The following is a 13,288-nucleotide window of genomic DNA, read 5'->3' on the forward strand; positions in this document are numbered from 1 at the left end:
CAAGAAAGTGCATTTGCCAAATTGGGTGTGACTACAGTAGGCACTTTCATTGGTAGTGCAGTGAAGGATATTCACTTCTTACTATCCAAAAATGTAATCTGCACCAAAGCTCTCCAGCAAAGTGGCATCACCATTTGATACTCACTTTTAAAAACACATTCACAACAACAACTGAAATCATTTGGTGCCGTGTTGCATGAACAGAAATGCAGTGACTTTTGAAATTATAATTTAAAGCATGCCAAATTCCTGTGTGCAAACCAGAAACTTATTTGACTGTAGATCAGGAAAAGTGCCGTCCATCCCCAGTAAATTCAGATGGAATCATTGATTCTAAGTGGTAAATCATTTGTTTATTGTCAGCTTGCAAATGATTACAATTGTCTGTTTCATTTTAGAAGACGGGCAGTTATCATTATTTTAAATTTAAATTTGATTGTACCAATAAAATCTGTACATATTGCCAAGATTTAATTAAATATAATTTCTATATAACTGTTAGCACAAGAATTACAAGTACTCTTTAGAAAATACATTGTGTATAACCTCGAGACTGCACTGAAAAGTCAAAGGTTTGTCACAGAAAGTGCATCCATAATATTTTCATAAGATCACATTCTGTAAGATTGAGGATGTTGGTCCTAATACTTTTCTGAAGCATTATATCATGCTAACTGATACATTAGGACACCCTCCTATGTTCTTTCCCTACCTAAGACAGTCTGGAGAGAACAAGTCCATGGACCCGAAGCCATCAGAGTTGTTATCAAATGTACAGGGGTCCACAGGGTCAAATTTTGACTTTTGTCAACCATTCCAGCAACAAATATATCCCTGTGATTTTGATGCCTCTGTCCTATTTAAAACTAACTTAAAATACCCATCAGGTTCTTTTGACCGTAAAACCCAATTATGTTATTAAACTGCCTGTTGCCTCATTTTGAATACATGGAATCATAGAGAGGGTACAACAGGTCTTTGGACCTCTAAAGTAACTCTCTCTTTCTTACTCCAAAACCTTGTAATTTTTTCTCTGCAACCTGCCTCCACTATTTTAGTAGGTAGTGAATACCAGGTACCAATCACACACTACATAAAAAATAAAAAATTCTCTTGTCAATCTTATTTCTCTTCCACTTTTATCGTTTCCTTGTGACCTTTTGTCCTCAACCCCTTAAGCAAGGGTAGACATTATCATAAACCAGCATCTGCAGTTCTTTGCTACAAACCAGATCTGCAGTTTTCCTACAAACCAGCATCTGCAATTCTTTCCTACAAACCATGATCACGGTCATGATCAGCCATGATCACGGTGAATGGCGGTGCTGGCTCGAAGGGCCGAATGACCTACTCCTGCACCTATTGTGTATTGTCTATTGTCTATAAACCAGCATTTGCAGTTCTTTCCTACAAACCAGCATCTGCAGTCTTTCCTACATACCTTCGATTTAAACCAGCATCTGCAGTTCTTTCCTACACGTCACCCATTTCTTCTCTTCAGAGATGCTGCCTGTCCCGCTGAGTTACTGCAGCATTTTGTGTCTACCTTCAATTTAAACCAGCATCTGCAATTCTTTCCTACACCCTTAATCAAGGGAACAGCCTTCCACTTTCACTCTGTCCAGACCCCCTTTTATGTACTGTCAAATCTCCAGTAAAGGGCCTATCCCAGTTACGCAAATTTTAAGGCGACTGCCGGCGACTCTCAAAGTCGTAGCAGATCGCCGACATTTTCTTTTACCCTACGACAATGACCACGACAATGCCGAGTCAGGTCGATACAAGTTACTTTTTTAGTGAAACCTGGCTAAGAGATTACACCGTCTTCGGAAACATTGCAAAATTCCCACGCTTACCTGACCGTCAAACTGTCGCCTCCAATCTACCTGTCAAATGTCCTGACGGTAAATAAATTGGTTAAAGAAAACTATCTTCTGGTATCTTCAAATTCCTTTTCTTAATTTAATATTACGTGCTTCTAAATGCATCTGCGACAACCTACCAAACCTGGGGACATCATGCGACAGCGCCCGCAATAAGCTACGATACAGCTGTCGCTGAGAAATTTCTATCTGGAATTTTTTTCCGCGACGCACCGAGATCCACTACGATTCATTGAAGACTCCTCACAATCATGCCCGTGACACCACGGCGAACGTTCAACGACAGCCTAGTCAGCAGTCGCCTTAAAATCGCCTGTGGGACAGGCCCTTTAGTTTCCTTTTCTTCCTTTAACTGTAGCCCCTCATCCCAGCGGTTGTTCCTGTAAATCTTCTGGATCTTCTCTGATGCTTGCACAAACTTTCTAAAATGTGGCGACCAGAATTGAACATAGGCAAATGCATGACAGGTGAAGTTTATTGCAGAGAAATAAGAGATTATAGACTTTGGTGGGAAGAATGAAGAGAGGCAATATAAAGTAAAGGATCAAAATATACAAATTTCTGGAGGAACTCAGCAGGTCAGGCAGCATCTGTAGAGTGAAATGAAGTTGATGTTTCAGTTTGAACCCCTTTGGACTACTAAAGTGGAGTGGAGGTAGCTAGTATAAAGGGATGAAGTGTGGTGGGGGGGGGGGGGTGTGGAGCAAGAGCTGACAGGCGTTCGGTGGATCCAGATGAGGAAGGGTGATTTGGTGGATAGTGTCAGATAGGGGAGAGGAGTGGGATAACAACAGAGGCTAGGACGTAATTGGTGGAGGTAGCCAGGGGCTACAGGTGATGGAATCTGATGGGAAAAGAAGGTGGAATATAAAATGAGGGAGATGGGGCGGGCAGGAGGGAACAGTGAGGGGAGGGGTTCCGATGGGGAGAAGTGTGTGGGTGATGGGCAGACGGTGCGGGTGGGGAAGAAGCTGGATGATGGGGGACAGTGAGTTGTGGGAAAGAAGAATAGGTGTGGGAAGGATGTGGGTGGATAGAGTGACAGAGAGGGAGCAGGTCACTTGAAATTAGAAAATTCAATGTCCATGCCATCAGGTTGTAGACTATGAAGGCAGAATATGAGGTGCTGTACTTCCAGTTTGAATTTGACTTCACCCTGGCAGTGGAGGAGGCCAAGGACAGACAGGTTAGTGTAGAAATGGGGAGGGGAATTGAAATGGCTCGTAACCTTGAGTTCCAGTGGCCAGTGCGGGTACTCCACAAAGTTGCTGCCTCATCTGCGCATGGTCTCGCCGATGTAGAAGACGCCACATTGAGGGCAACTAATTCAATAGAGGAGATCAGAGGAGGTACATGTGAATCTCTGCCTCACCTGGAAAGTCTGGATGGATACTTGGATGGTGAGGTTGGAGGTGCAGGGATAGGTGTTACATCTACAATTGCAGGGGAGGGATAGATGGGGAGGAAGGAGTGAAAGAAGGAGTCACAGAGGGACTATTCCTTATGGATAGTCTACTTTACGGAGACTAGTCTCAACTGGTCCTGCCACCGTAAATGATCTGTGCACTCATTTTCAATGGTCGCTCTGCTCTAGCACTCCTTAACAGATCAATATTCTTTATTCTATATTCCCGCTCCACACTCTTCCTGCAGAATTGCAAGGCCTCACATTTCCTGCATTGTACTTCATCTGCCATGCATCTGTCCATTTCACCAGCCCATTTACATCCTCTGCAAACCATCACTGTCCTGTTTGCAGCACCTGGCAACAGTTCCCTTTTGAAGTGAAGCCAGTCACATTGTAGGGAGGTAAAGCTCCTCATCCTGCCAACATTGAACGTCTGTTCAGAGCACAGAACACATGAACAGAAAGTAATATAAGATATTTGATATAAATTCAATAAGTTTCATTTATGTGTGTGTGACTGTGTGTGTTTTTCTCCCCTGTTCTGGTATTCCAATTTATTTTATTTTCTACAGTTGTCTGAACGACATTGTAGTGAAATATGCTTGCATGTCAGTTGTCATTGATATTTTTTTAATTATTCCTTTGCATACTGCAATGATTGTTTTCTTTATCAAAAACGCAATTGGCCGTTTTGTCTTTTACCTAAAGTCAAATTGGAAGCAAAATTAAAACTATTCAGTTTCCCAGAAAGGCTAGACCTCGGTAACAGTTGATCACAATCGTGATTAGTAGTGTCCTTTGAGCTGATGTTGAATCCAACCGTCGAGCTTCAGATATGAAGCTTGGCAAAGAAAATACAGACAATACAAAACTGAACTTAAATTGATGTATTTAAATTCAAAACAGCATATTATTCCATTGGATTTTACTCCTTTCCTGAAGGAGGTACCTCATGCAGAACCTCATACCCAGTGTTCCACAAACCCTGTGTGGATCTCGTTGAGGCAGAGTAGAAAATGAATGTTTAACAAGTATGTTTGGCTCAGTACTTTATACAGCACAGAAAAGCAAGCCTAGAAATTCTCATTTCAACAACTTTGAATCGATGAATGATCATCAGAAGTTTATTATGTTAATTTCTTCATTTTCATTTTCACTTTATGCTCTCTGGAATGATTTCAATTGCATTGAACATCTAATCTATGTCATGATTTTCTATGTGGAATTAATAATAAATAAGAATCGTAAATTTACAAGGTAGTGTGTTTTGTGAGGCCAATTTTCACAAGATCACTTGCATCTTCCAGCATCATCACAACATGACATTAATATTTAATTTGATTGGATTTTTTTTGAACAAGCAATATGCTAATTTCTCCCCAGAAAATTGAGTTCAAATGAGCACAATTTCAAATAAAATTGATTAACAATATCCACCAAACTATTTTTTTTAAAGCCACATGGGCAAATGAATAAACTGAAATAATATTTTTTCCCTTTGACGATTGTTTTTTTATGTCACAAAAGTAATGTCTCTTTACAAAAATCTGTGTGATTTTTAACAATTCATTTTTAATTTCTGTAGCTTTTTCTAATGACTTCTGCCAGCTTTTTCCCAGTGGTGGAGCGGTAGAGCTGCTTCCTTACAGTGCTAGTGGCCTGGGTTCGATCCTGACTGATGGGTGCTGTCTGTACAGAATTTGTACGTTCTCTCTGTGACCGCGTGGGTGTTCTCCGGGTGCTCCGGTTTCCTCCCACACTCCAAAGACATACAGGTCTGTAGGTTAATTGGCTTTTGTAAATTGTCCCTAGTGTGCAGGATAGTGCTAGTGTACGGGGTGATCGCTGGTCAGCGCAGTCTCAGTGGGCCGAAGTCTAAAATCTCTAAAGTCTAAAGTTATGTAACTGCCTTTCCATTTTCATTGAATGTTTCGATGATACTACAATTGTCAGGTTGTTGCATATTTCCATAGATGATGGAATTTTGAAAATTGGCCTTTGGTTAACAATCAGCTTGTATGTATTTCACTGCATCTGGATGGAATGTTTAACGGTGTATGAGAATTTGCTGTAGAATATTTATCAGAATGGCGCAGGTTGTTACTTTGATTGATGCAGTACTATTTGCCCTTTAGATTTATTATATGTATGTGGACTGTCGTGTGGTGTATACATGTTCTTGACAAATGTGCATTGTATTCAGCTTCAACCTGGCCACATCTGCAATTGTTTCATAAAATAAACAACATTAAATTAAAATAATATTTCACCATTTTGTTTTTTTTGTCAGAGGTAATAGATTGAAATTAAATTATTACATCAAAAGGAATTGCTAGGGACATATGGTTCATTGCGATGTTCGGAATACCACAAGATGTCACTATAACATAATTCAGAATTATTATATTAAATTTGTAAAGCCTGTTGAAATAGTATTTCTCTTTTATTCTCATTCAGAATTCATGGGAATGAGAATAAAAGAGTGTATGTTAGTGAGAACAGGCAGAAAGGTTTTGAATTTCAATTCTAACATAAATTATATTTACCTGGTATTTAATCTCCTGTCTTTAATCTCCTGACTCTAACCAATTACATTCACAATCAGGATAGTTGATTTTTATTTTTCATATTTTGTTTTTAAATATACATGTCTGTAAATAAATATCTGATTGTATACTATAAAAGTTTCATTAAAACAGCCACAATGTGAATTGTGAATTCGGAACTTAATTTCATCCATTTGGAGTTCATTTTTGTGGTCTAGGTGATTAACCTCTGAACTGGATAAGGGGTTCATGGAGTTTTCAAACTTACCAAATCATATTGAAACAAAGTTCATCTCCAGGAATGGTGAAGTAAATCTCACTTAACAAATAAATCGCTTTTTTTAAAATCTAGATAATTTGTTTCAAAACATGTTACATCTCTAGAAGTAATGTCCAACACCATTTTGAATCTTGTTTCAACTTGACTTTGTGGATTGATAGTTCAAATTCACTTCTTACCATTAACAAAACCAGCTGATAAGGCACTATTATTGCCACTTAATCTGTGGACCGTTGCAAGTAGATGCAACTAAAACAACTTGTAGGTCTTTGGTGCCTGATTATTAAAGACCTTTACTATCATGTTTTCACTCTCTGCTGCATTTTTTTCTGCCTCTTCCACATGCTTTCAGGAGTCTAGCAGCAAAATGGTAGGCCTTCACTTCTTCATATTTGTATCTGTGGCTCTGTCTGTCATTGCCTACAGTTTCGAAATAAAGGGATCTTAAGCACCGATGATAATTAAATTGCCCACTAATGGGTAATATTAGAAATGTTGTTCTCATTGACTCGTTCAGCACCAAAATGAAGTTTATAGGTTTCATTTTTTTAAATTGTATAAACAATCTGATATAAATGTGAGTGAATTTACATTATTAAGGTAATTCAGGTACGAATCCAGCTCTTCTGTCCACTGTTCATTACATATCCCTTGAAATATTGTTAAATTTATCACATAGTTGAATTAATTAAATTATGTGAGTACATAATGATAAAAGTTGTGATCAAAGGAGTCCAAAGTTGTGTCCTTGTTATCCAGAAAGAGCAAAAACAGTAAGTAACTCGGGCAGTAAAATGAAAATTGTGCATAGAATTAGGCATTGTTTTCCATACTCAATACAGGCTGAACTATCTCTAGTCCCATGTTCTGTTTGGTAGTTCAACCAAATCATTAATACAAACTTTCTTCTAAACGCCAAAGAATGCAGACCCAACCAGTCAGAAACCAGTCTGGGTCCCAAAATGCCCATTTTCCTCCACAGATGCTGCTTTGCCTGCTGAGTTCCTCCAGCACTTTGGTTTTTTTTTGCCCAACCTGTTTAGTCTATACTGATAGGACAATCTTCTCATCCAAGGAATTAGGTGAATTCTGGTGAATTTATTTCCATCGAAATCACACTATATCATTAATCCCCAACTTATTTTCTGAAATCTCAAATTCTCCCACATGCCCAAATATAATTAATTATATATTTGGATTCCCACCTTCAGCCTGGTTGAGCTCAGTAAATAGAAAAAAACGTGCATTTACATCTTTGCAGCAAACTTGCAATAAAACCGTTTATTAAATACAAACAGCAGTTGAATAATCATCCTTCTGCATGCACTTAATGTCTGACCACCACATGCTTTTGCCTGTCCTTCAATAATAACCAAGCTTCCAAGAGATAGGGTGATATTATTTTATTGCCCTAAATGATGCCATCTCTGGCAATGCAAGGATCCTTTGGTGTTGGAGTGATTAGTAAGACTAGATTTTGTGCTTGGGAAACACAACTTGATTCACAATCTTCTGACAAGAAATGTATTCTTACTCAGCCCTGAAACATTTAGCATTTAGCCCATGTCTTCTTGGAAAAACTATCCCATGACTGAGGTGTCAATCTGACTCAGTTATGACATAGTAGCTGGTTGCCTATTTTCAATCTGACTGACTAATCAATTGGATAATGTGGTCAGTTTTAGTTTTGTGTGTACACTCTGTTGCTACACTTGCAACTCAAAACTAAAGTTGTTTATTGGAATGTTAAGGACATTTTTTTAAATTAGATCAGTAAATTCATCAGCCTCCCAATTCACTCATGATTCTAGCAACAAGCAAAGCCCCACTACTTAAGTCACTGACAGCATGAACTCCAATGTTTTATGTTGGACGTTTCAGTTAACGTGTTTGTGTTAGTACAAACAGCTTAATAAGGAAATTGTATATAATTCAGAACTGAATCAAATATTTTAACCTTGTCTTTTGACGGTCTTTGAAAAATTGTGTTGATCTGATATGAACAGTTTAGTTCACATTCTTTAAGCTTTCTACAAATAAATCAGTAGAAAGCAAACAGCTGCCAGGTGTACAATGAGCATGTTGCCATTTAGTTTTATTTATTCTGCAAACAAGTACAGCTTCCTCTTTTTTTAATGTTTATTTCTATCTGGCCTTTAAAACATTTACTCATGCTTATCTGTTTCATGTGCCACTTACTTTCCAGTATTTTACTTAAATAAATATATTAGCTATCTATTTAAATCATAGATCTGGGGGCACACACACACACACACACACACACACACACACACACACACTGTCTCAATTTGAACTATCTGTATTCTGAAAGATGAATCTATTATCTGCATATTGGTGTTATTCGATTGTACACGACCCTTAACAATCATGCAAATAGCAAGCTAGACAATCTGTTATAAATATTAATCTACTCAGTAATCCTAAATGATTTTGTTTTAAATCTAAAATTGCAGACACCTAAATATTACCTAACCCAGTAATCTGTCTGAAGAGGGATTCCGACTGAAACATCGCCTGTCCATCCACTGCCCAGATGCTGCCTGACTTGTTGAGTTAGTCCAGCACTTTGTGTTTTGCTCGATTCTAGTATTTACAGCCCCTTGTATTAACAGTTTTAGTTAAGCAACAATTATTTGAGTTATTTTGTTCTGGTCATTTACCTAACTAATCAATACTAGTGTTAAAACTTTTGAAGGCAATTAGCAATTAAAAACAAACCCCTTGTGGACCTCAATGGTTAAGCAACATCCGTGAGAGATATTTTGGGTCACAACTCTTCTTCAGACATTTGAAAAAGTGTCCCGTATTAGATGGACTATCACCTATCCATTTCCCCCCCATTGCTGAGTTCCTCCTGTTATTTTTTGCTCAAGGTCACAGCACCTGCGGTATCTCCTGCTTCCACGCATTATTGTATATTGAAATAAACCCTTTGTGTATTGCTAAAGTAAGTTGCTAAGTTTCTTTCAGGTCACCCTTTGATTTGGTATTGGATTATTATTGACATGTGTACAGGATATGGTGAAAATGTTGTTTGTGTGCTATCCAGTCAAATTATACTATTCATGAGTGCAATGAAGCCTACACAGTTACAACAGATAGTGCAAACAGAAAACTACCATAATTCGGAATATAGTGCTACATCCATATAGTGTCACGTTACAGAGAAAGTGCACATTTTTAAAAGTGCACCATCTGCAGTGAGGTAGGTTGGAAGATCGAGATTACACCCTAGTTTATGGGAGGACCGTAGTCTGGTAACAGCAGGGAAGAAGCTGATCCTGAATCTGGTGCTACGTGCTTTCAAGTTTTTGTACCTTTTGCCCAATGGGAGAGGGGAGAAGAGGGAACGTCTGGGTGAAAATGGTCCTAGAATATGTTGGCTGATTTCCCAAGTAGGCGTGAAGTGTAAATTCAGTTGCTGGGAGGGGGGAGGGGAGAGGGGAGGGAGGCTGGTTTGTGTGATGGACTGAGCCACATCCTTAACGCTGCAATTTCTTGCCTTCTGGGGCAAAGATTTTGCCTAACCAAGCTGTGATGCATTCCGATAGGATGCTTTCTACGGTACATCTGTGGACGTTGGTAAGAGTCTTTGGAGACATGCCGAATGTCCCTAGTCTTCCGAGGATGGAGAGGAATTGGTGTGCTTTCTTTGCCACAGCTTCAATGAGTTTGGCTTTAAACTTGTGCTGGTTTCACATCTCTGAAACAACTTGTTTTACCGATTCTTTCCAAGCCTTTTAAATCTTGATGTTATCCTCCAGTTTAAATCAAGCTGTTCGTGCAGATTTTTAAATTAATCAATTCCATGCTAGAACATGCACCAATAATATTACACAAGGGAAATAAATGCTTCTCAAATTAATCTGTTCAAATATCTATATATTTCCCTGCAATCATTTATAATCAAAGGATATCTCTGTAACTGTTCCAACTCCTAATATCCTTTCAAATGTGTGGTGCCCAGAAAAGGACACAATACACAAACTGGTGTCTGTATCAGGTTTTAGAATTACTATTTTGTACACTCTGCCTCCATATAAAGTGAAGGGGTTCAGTATAGTTCTTACAATTTGGCCAGCTTGCTTGGTACAATTTGGACAGCTCGTTCCTGCAAAGAACAACAAACAATCTGCTGGAGGAGCTTAGCAGAACAAGTAACATCTGTTGGCAGAAAGGAATTGTTCATTTGTGCTTAAATATAACCCCTTCCAGAGCCATATTACAGGGTCAGGGCAGGGCAAGGGTTATGTTGCCAGTGGCTGTCAAGATAAATGTGGTAATGAATTTCATGCATCTGGTTTCTTCTAGGTATAACTAGAGCTGGAAATATTTCCAACATATATATTGCAAATTGCTCTCATGGGAGAGAGATCACTGAAATAATTTATTCAAACAGAGCTCATTTTCAATTCAGTCCAACCAGAGACCAATATGCCAGAGGTGAAAGGGAATGTACTTTATCACCTGATGGTGAATCATGCAATACGTGCCACTCATATTATCTGTATTCTATGAATTTTACAACACCAGCTATGTGTATGCTGTCATGCCAAGAAGATCTATCCAGTGACAAAATGACTAATGGCTCAGTGAGTGTGTGTACAGCCCACTCACACATGAGCAGCATGCATGCACTGGAAGTCATACTTCTGCACCCATGGTAATGAAACTGATGATCGATATGGGTGAAACATCACTGCTAATGCCTGCACTGCTCTGGATGAACCCTGCAGTACTCCGTCGAGTGTAGTCCACGTTCATGATGGTCTGCTGCATCCTGCATAGCCTCGAAATCATGAGAGCAGCTCTTGCCACCACCCAAGCAACAAGGAGCAGGAGCAGAAGCAGGAAGAAAAGGACATCCAATAACCCTTTTATGCTCAGCGTCTCCATAAAGGAATTATCCAAGCTGGAGAACAATAACTACATGCCAATTCTGCAGTGGGTATGTTGAAGGGGCAAGAAATAGGTATGTAGGTTAATCGACTGGGTAAAAAATAAAAAATAAAAAATAAATTGTCCCTAGTGTGTGTAGGATAGTGTTAGTGTGCGGGGATCGCTGGGCGGCGCGGACTCGGTGGGCCGAAGGGCCTGTTTCCGCGCTGTATCTCTAAATCTAAAATCTAAAATCTAAATGGAGGTGTGTAGATATCTCAAAGAGCTATAGGTCTTGGGGAGATTACTGTGAGGGTGGAGATATTTGATAGCAAGGATGAGAATTTTTCAATTGAGGTGCACAGATAAAATGTTTACTATACAAGCATCTGTTTTGATGTGCGAAAATAAAAACCACCGCAAAGTGATCAACCCCAGTCAAACTGGTAAATGAAACCATCCAAAATTACAAAGAGCAGTTGAATAATCGTCCTTGCATTTGCACTTTCTACATGTCTTTGCCTGTCCTTCAATAAATGAACTTCCATTTATATAGCTCATTAAAATTGAACAAATGGCTGAAGCCGCTGCACAAAAACGGTACCAATCAGACATTGACCCAAAGCAGTAAACCTGCATTTGCATAACAAAGTGGGTGTAGATATATGGAGTCTTAGAGATAGCACAGATATGAGATTTGGAGGCTGAGCTCGACACAAGTTAAAAGAATGGTACCAGGATTCTTGTTGTCCCGTGTGGTGCTGCTTCAATGACCACAACATGGGTTCAATAATTTTCATATTTTTTAACAGATAAGTATTTTTCCTTGGGAGGCAATCTAGAGCAAACAATGCCAGGCAACAGACAGCACAATTGACAGAGCAAGCTGGAGTGATAGATAACTGCAAGGTACTGGCAGGATTGCAAGGTAAATGCTATCTTGTATCTTGCCATTAGCTCCATCAAGCATCACCTCAACAATCCTATAGACCGGAGGACAGACCTTTCAACATTTTAATCTACAGTCCATGATGTCATCTGTCTGAGCTTACACGATAACATGCCAGGTAGTACTGTGAGCTTCCTCTATAACACTGAGACTTTGTGTAGCTGTGGCCAATGATGCAGTGGGAAACTGTGACATTGACTGTCAGACACAGTTTCGTTTGGGTTCATTTTCCTGCACCCAGGCCTTAATTTCAGCATCCTAAAACCTTTCAGCTTTCTCTCTTCTCTATATGCCATTTTACATAATTTCCCAGGCCAGATTCAGTCAAAGAATGATAAATAGCCACATTGCACTTCCTTATTAAGAGTTGTAAATTGGAATTAAGTACAGCAGACTAGTTTCAATCAGAACTAGCTATCATTTTGACTCCTTGCTGATTAGCCGATCAATGAACATTAATGCTGACTGGTGTCTTTATTAATGACCATGAGCAAGCAAGACAAAGTTGGCATACAGTTTGTATTCCACACAGCTTGGTCTTCCTGGAGAACCCAACGACATTTTCTGAGAACTGTGCCCATTTCAGGATTGTGCTTAACTGCATTAGGTATTCCTTTTCTGTTCGAAGTATGTTGGAATTGTGTCTTTGAGTCAGTTATGTTTTTGTTGTGCCTAGTTACCTTTAATTTTAATATGGTTATGTACTAATGTAATGTTTGGCCATTGTAGGTAAAGACTGAGATCAGCATTCAAAGTAAACACCAGACAATGCAAGGTATTGCATTTCCAATCCAGGAAAGTGCCATGACAGCTATTCTCTTACTTAAAGAGAGGAAGATAAATTACATCCAAATGGTATGTAATCCCCATTTCATGGCTTGAATTTTAATCAACATAGATCAAAATAATTTTGTTAATTGTAGTATTGCATGTAACAAAATAGGTGGATTATGATAACAAGCACAAGATTAGTGTATAGTATGATGCTTTTGCTTGGGTTAACTTAATTATATTTGTAACAGATCTGATGTGTCTCAAAGATCGTTAACTTTGTTCAGTTGACAACAATGCTACATTTGAAGAGCAGGCCATTAACATTGAACTAAACATAGCACAAAAAGTAAGGAAATTTGTGTTTGGTAGATTATTTCTTTGTTGTAACAATGCTTCTTGGCAATAAATCTTATACCGTTGGAAAGCCTGTTTATTTCCCTTTTAAATGGTGCCACATTTGTAAGGAACATGCATTTGTGGGATGAGCAGCAGAGCTGAGTATGTGGGTTGCGCCCATGAAAAATCTGCCAAATCTTCTCTGCCAATGCC

The 13,288-nt window shown here is 38.9% G+C and overlaps 1 protein-coding gene across 2 annotated transcripts in view; it reads left to right on the plus strand.

The window, feature by feature from the left end:
• twf2 (twinfilin actin binding protein 2) overlaps window positions 1-13,288 on the plus strand; it is a 92,193-nt gene that overhangs the window by 65,267 nt on the left and 13,638 nt on the right. Inside the window, exons 6-7 of one of the 2 annotated variants that reach the window (XM_078414194.1) lie at window positions 6,470-6,487; window positions 12,695-12,820. In XM_078414194.1, the coding sequence (XP_078270320.1) occupies window positions 6,470-6,487; window positions 12,695-12,820 (144 nt within the window). The remainder of the gene's footprint in view (window positions 1-6,469; window positions 6,488-12,694; window positions 12,821-13,288) is intronic. The other variant, XM_078414195.1, reaches the window with a different exon arrangement.

This window comes from Rhinoraja longicauda, chromosome 17, assembly GCF_053455715.1.
Source record: "Rhinoraja longicauda isolate Sanriku21f chromosome 17, sRhiLon1.1, whole genome shotgun sequence".
Lineage (NCBI taxonomy): Eukaryota > Metazoa > Chordata > Chondrichthyes > Rajiformes > Arhynchobatidae > Rhinoraja > Rhinoraja longicauda.